Genomic DNA, 6,633 nt, shown 5'->3' with positions numbered 1-6,633 from the left:
CTCTCTCTCTCTCTCTCTCTCTCTCTCTCTCTCTGTCACACACACACACACACACACACACACACACACAAAATACAAAATCAGAGTCCTACCAAGGCATTGCTGAGCCTGTGCTGCGGTGGGGTTGTACTTTTTTTTGGTGGGGGGTCATTTTTTAAAGCAAAGCATTTATTGGTACATCTTAGATATACATAGTGATAACATTCATCATAGGGAATTTGTGTCTGTACATGATGTATCTTGCTGCTTCTTTTTTTCCCACTTCCCCCACCATTGACCATTCTGCCCCTCTTTATATACAAAATCTTTGTTTTTATTTTCTCATTTCCCCTTGTCCCTTCTTTCCTTTCTCTCTCCCCCCTCCCTTGTTCCCCTTCTCATTTGAACATTTTCTTCCCATTTCCCAATGTCCATTGTACATTTAGGAAAGCCTTCTTAATTAATCTCTCAAATTGAGCTGCTCTGCCTTGTCCCTCCAAGGGCCGGTAACACATCTCTGAAACCTTAGGGGTTTTGAAAGACTTTGAAAAAAAAATCACTGATCTAGCAATTAATAAGTCTCTGTCTATCTCTCAAATATTATAATTCTCATTTACTTTGGGTTGTAGATAATTTCAACTAAATATCTTTGCTAGAATGCATAGAAGTTTTAGATTTCTTTCTTTCTTAGCAAAACATTTATTACTACATTTTACAGCTTATATTTCTGTTTTTTTTTTCCTGGTACCAGGGATCGAACTGGGGTCCCTGCACTGGCAAAGCAGGCACCAGAACCACTGAGCTAAATCCCCGGCCTCTAGTATATATTTTAGATAGGTACTTTAACTGTACTGTTTATCCCTAATTTTAAAACACTATTTTTTTCCTTTCTTGTTTTCCTAACTTCAATCCCTTCAGCCATCGAATCTTCACTTAGGGGCAAGAAACTCACGCGATTTTGGCACACACAGTACACTTCCAGCTGCCATCGAGGCCCACGACCCGACAGTCAGTGCACACCCTCAGAGAGCAGGTCTGGCATGGGTCTCCTCGGTCAAAGATTAGGCCCAGGTTTCTCTGACAGTGAACACAGACTCTGCTGGTCTCCTGTTGGGTCTTCCCACTTTTACGTTTTGCTTCTAAGAGTTCATTTTTCAACTTTCTGGAAAGAGCAAAAAAAAACAAAAAAACAAAAACAAAAAACAAAAAAACACAAAAACAAAACCTCACTTTAAAAACCACAGGAAAGCGGGACTCTATTTCAGACTTACTTTCTTTTAAAAGAGTATTTGAAACAAGGAGTCAGAGCTAAATGTTTTCATGAAATACATTTTCTCTCTCCAGAATCAAAGATCCTTTGATATTAACAGTTGAAAGATACGTTGATGTTTTGCTTTTGAAATCCTCCATTAGCATTGTTTCTATGAATTCTCATTCTCATTATACTCGAACTCTTATCTAAGACACCTTTGATCTTGTACTGCTGGAGCACCGCCACCGTGTAGCAGGGGTGGCGAACCTATGGCATGCGTGCCACGCTGGGCTCTTTGTATCACTGAAAACTCTAAAGCGTTTGCCATCCTTTATCTGCCTAGGTGTGCTACGTGAGGCAGCAGTGCAGTTGATACTTTCCTAAAGTGATCTGATAAAGATTATGCCACAGAGATAATGCCTATCAGTTCAGATCTGAACACTTCTGCTTAGCATTTGAGAGTTTCTAACGATTCCCATTAAACTATGGGCTTTGCTTTCAGACATGTCTGAGTCTAGGCTCAATCGTGAATTAGCTGTCCAAACTTAGCAATGATTTACCCACTCAATCTCAGTCTCCGCATTTCTAAAATGGGAGTAATAATATTCTTCTGTGTTTGTTTTGAAAAGTAAATGAGATGATATAAGAAAAGTTCCCAGCATAGTGCTTGGCACACAGGCATTAAACAAATGTTAGTCCATGTACTTTCTCTTACTATTTGGCATGTAACCTAGTTATACAACCTTCAGAAACCCGCTATTCCAAATGTAGCACTTGTTCCAGCAGCATTAATTACCTGGCAGCTTATTAGGAACCTAAAGTCTCAGGCCCCACTTCAGATCAGATCAGATCAGAATCTGCTTTTTTTCATCCTACGTATTCACATTTCAACAAAATGTCCAGGTGATTAAAGTTTGAGAAGCATGGCTTTGGAATGTTTGTGCTCAAATCTGGCTATACCTTGGAATCACTTGGAAAGATTTGAAAAAGTATCGATGGCCACTTGTCACTCTCGATGAGTGTGTTATCATTGGTTTCGAAGGTGGCCTAAGCAATGGCATTTTATAAGGCTCCCTGCTTATTCTAGTATACTGCTGGATTGGCAGAACATTGCTCCAGAAGAAAGGTCCATTCCCACTTCAGAGCTCCACAAACATGTCTCTCCTTTATGTTATAGACCTCCAATCCCTTCTTCAATGCAATATTTCTATTATCTGATTTTTCAGATAAATTCAGATTCATCCCACATATTTCATACTGCATCCTTTTGCATTTGTGACACTAAATTTTGTCAGACCCAACCAGATTATCATCCCAAAGGCAGGAACACAGCTGCAGTTCTTGTACATACTGTCCAGGATCCAATTCCATGCTAGGTTATAAAGCAGTTGAATATTTAAAGCTATTTATTATTTTTTTATTCCTTCAGACTTTGAGGCATTATGAATCTCACATTATTGCATGCAGTACACATATGTTAAAATGTCATACTTAACCAATTAATAATTAATATATGTCAATAAAAAATTACATATTTAAAAATGTAGTGAGCAGTACAGCTGAAACTGTGAACCAGGTCTTCTAATTTCCAACCTAATGGAAGAATTTTAAAAAATGGAGAATTTTAAAAACGAAGACTAAAGTTTCCAAAACTTTGACTTATGGTTTCATTCATTCAACCAACAAAAATTTATGTAATGCCTGCCTACTGTATGCTAGGCATTCTGGTATTCAGATAAAAAAATGAATAAAACAGGACAACTACTAAGGGTTCCCATTGTGCTTCATACTAGTCCAAAAGAATAACGGATAATTCAGTAACAGAAGAATAACAAGATAATTTATGCATTACAGAAGACTGCTATAGAGAAACTCATGTCTTCACTCTTTTATCCATCTAAACACAAATGACAAAAATCCACAGAACATGTTTTCCTAATCTCTGTTTAGATCTTACAAAATATTATGTCCTTAAACAGAGCAAGCATCTGGTTCATAAAATTCAATGAATGGAGAGCTGCAACAGAATTTATTTTTGGAAACTTGCAAAATGCGTAGCCTTTAAAACAACCAAAAAAGTTTTTACTTAAAGACCTCACTGTATTATTTATAGGATCACAACAGTTGTTTGAACTCCTCAGGGCACAGGGGAAATAGAACACTGCTTTCTCAATATCTGCAAGGAGTTATGAAGTAGTGAATAAAAAAACCAAGTATGCAAATGAGTACAACAAAGACAGCAGCCCCAAATAACAGCCATTTCAAAGTAGCTTAGTGAGCCAGAGAATAAAATACTGAGAAAATGGAAGATTCTGGGGGTATTCTTGAAGCAAATTCTCTCCTAGAAGCATCTATGATCAAGTGTTTGAAGATTAACCACTCAACAAGAAGCTCCTTAAACTAGAGTAGCTGAGACTACTTGAAAAACAATGGCCATAAATTAGTCAAATATTTTCATTGCATCTTTCTTCATGCTCTACTTGACAAGATTTTATTTAGCAATTAGATTTTAGCTAGTTCACAGATATAGAGTCTAAAAGGACTTGGGGTTCATTATAAATTAAATCACAGTGAAGCAAAAGAAAGGCTGAAGTATATTAGTTGAGCAATTCCTAAGACAACCAGTGCTATAACCCTAAACACTTTGGCAACTATCTCTGAGATATATGGGGAAATCTGGGAAGAATTCCATAGGCTGGTAAAAAATATTAAAGAGCTTATTTATTTTTCAAGTTTCCCTTAGAAGTTGAGCTAGCTCAATCACATCTAGGAGATTCCACGTTGAGTGAACATAGCCATTATCAGACATTCATGTAGCAGAGAAAGGGCAAAAAAGGATGTCTCAGTCTACTCTGTGCTGCTATAGGAGAATACGACAGGTTAGCCAATTCATGGAGAACAGAAATTTATTTCTCACTGTTCTGGAGGCTGAGCAGACCAAGATCAAGGGGCTGGCATCTGGTGAGGGCTTTCTTCCTATGTCGTCCATGGAGGAAGGGTAAGAAAATACAAGAGAAAAGAGGGCTAAAATTGTTGTAACAAACCCACTCCTACCATAAAAACTGCAGTTCATTCATGAGGATAGAGCCCACACGAACTAAGCATCTCCCTTTGGTCTCACTTCCAAGCATGTGAGCTCTGTAGGACACATTCAAATCACAATTCAGTGTAGCTGAAACTAAGAGAAGGAATTATATAATTGGAGAAATAGTACCAAGGCAACTAGAAGTAGAGGCAGCTAAAGGAGAGGAATAACATGAGAGATGCCTTTGCCCCCTATTTAACTATCCAGCACTTACAAAGCACGGTGGACCTCGCTTCATTGCTGCATGGCTGGCCTAGCCTCAGAAAGGTATCTGAGGAATATAAACTTCTGGCTTACACGTGCAATATCTGTACAGTAAACAGAGAAGCCATCTGGATAAGTGAGAAATGCTTCTGCTTTCAAGTAACAATCTTAAAAATGGGTTTCTTTCTTTATAAACAACAAGATATCCAGAGTCCAGCAGTTGCTTATATTATTAGTTATGCTGTGAAATAAGATCATTAAGGACTCAGTAGCCTTCCTTCCAGATGCTTCTTTATGTACAAACTGTGGCTTATCATTCTTGTACAAAGAGGTCAGGCAGCTACAGTGTATAGAATAGCATCCTTGTTTAAGGGAGGATCAAGTTTATTTGTGGGGAGAGGGGCATCAACTATATCTGTCTGTTAACAAAAAAGCAAAAGCTGATTCAGAAGTACTCTGATTAAGCCTCTCCTAAATGCTGAAGCAGATAATGTCACATTATCACACTGGCTGCAAGGGAGGCTGAAAAGTGACTTCTCTCTGCCTTTAATGAAAGGAGGTAATGGGCAAAGGTTCAAGAATGACATCCTTTTTTGAGAATAGCATGGAATTTCTCTAAGGCAGTAGCTCTCCTTTCCTGCAGACAGACAACAGCTAATTTTGACACATTAAATAGTCTCCTTCATTATATTCCTGTGCTCACTAAGACATAGGCAAAGAAAAATCTGACCCCAGACTGTACAAACAACCAAACTTTAGAAGATTTTCTTCACTGTCTTGTTGCATGTGTCACCCAGTTTTCTTTCCAAAGCTTTGGTTCCTGGTAAAAGTAATGATACTTTTTAGTTTTAGGCCACTCATATAATCACAGTAGCTCATTGAGGTAAGTACTATCCAACTATATCACCCACTGTATCAGTCACTTGTCCTCATCCTTTGAGTATTTTCACACTTTTTCCTTTTCCATGGTAGGCTGAATAATGGTTATTCAAAGATGCCATAATTCTTGAAACTTGTAAATGTTACAATATTTAAAAATGGGGGTCTTTGCCTATCTATTTAAGTTAACAATCTTAAAATGGGGAGATTATCCTAGATTATTCAGGTGGGCCGATGTAGTCACAAGGGCTCTTTTAAGAATGGTGTAGAATTAGATGAGATACAGACAGAAAAGGAGAACACACAGAGAGCAGGCAATGTAATCACAGGCAGGAATTGGAGCGATGTAGCCACAACTAAAGAATGCCAGAAACTGAATATGGATCATGCCTATAGTCCCAGTACTCTGAGAGGCTGAAGCAGGAGAACTGCAATTTTGAGACTAGCCTGTGAACATTGTAGAAATTTAGGAAGACATTGTCCCAAAGGGAGGGAGGGGATTTAGCTCAGTGGTGTCAGCACCTGCCTGCAAGCTCCTGACTGAGTTCAGTCCCTAGTACTGGAAAAAAATGTCCCTGGGTTCTCAGTTTTTTGGCCTGTTCACCTTTGATCTCTTTATTTTTCTGTCCATGTGAGACATCTATTCTCATGGATATACCTTAGAACTTGTCATTTCTAGTAATTTAAAGGTTTTTCAAAATGATGAATTCATACGTCCCACTTTCTGAGAATTGGATCATTTTTCTTCAGCTTCTTTACTCAAGATGATCACTGGAATCACTTTTCAATTCTAATGAATCCATCACTTCCCCAAATCTATCAGTCTTCCTCCTGGACGCATTCCCCTTGGAGCCAGGACAGGAGCCCTGTTTACAGCCATGCATCGTATACCTCAAAGACACATTGGAGGCAGAAGATCACCTCAAGGGACATCCATGAGGATTAAATAGGCTGAGAGGACATCAACAGCTTTATGCCATTAGCTTCAGATGGATGAATAGTAATGACAAACAAAAGACAACCTCTTTATCCTATCACCAGATATTTGAGATATTGATGTGGAGCTTTTTTTTTTCCTGCTCTTTCTTTCAACATTAACAGGCCCAGGTCCTTAGGAGGAGAAAAGAGAGAAGGAGAAGTAAAGGAAAAGATGGGCCGGGGATTTAGCTCAGCGGTTCGGTGGCCTGCCTTGCAAGCGCAAGGACCTGACCAAAAAAAAAAAAAAAAAAAAAAA

The 6,633-nt window shown here is 38.5% G+C and overlaps 1 protein-coding gene across 3 annotated transcripts in view; it reads right to left on the bottom strand.

Annotated features, from left to right (window-relative positions):
• Sytl5 (synaptotagmin like 5) overlaps positions 1-6,633 on the bottom strand; it is a 232,509-nt gene that overhangs the window by 77,848 nt on the left and 148,028 nt on the right. For 2 of the 3 annotated variants that reach the window (XM_033760417.1, XM_033760418.1), the window contains one exon: positions 932-1,141. The exons of the other annotated variant lie outside the window; for it this stretch is intronic. In XM_033760417.1, the coding sequence (XP_033616308.1) occupies positions 932-1,141 (210 nt within the window). The remainder of the gene's footprint in view (positions 1-931; positions 1,142-6,633) is intronic. 3 annotated transcript variants of the gene reach the window in all.

The sequence above is a fragment of the Fukomys damarensis genome, unplaced genomic scaffold, assembly GCF_012274545.1.
Source record: "Fukomys damarensis isolate Sample0158 unplaced genomic scaffold, DMR_v1.0_HiC HiC_scaffold_39, whole genome shotgun sequence".
In the NCBI taxonomy this organism is placed as follows: domain Eukaryota; kingdom Metazoa; phylum Chordata; class Mammalia; order Rodentia; family Bathyergidae; genus Fukomys; species Fukomys damarensis.
Note: the sequence above shows the minus strand (reverse complement) of the source record. Positions and strands in the feature narration are given on the sequence as shown.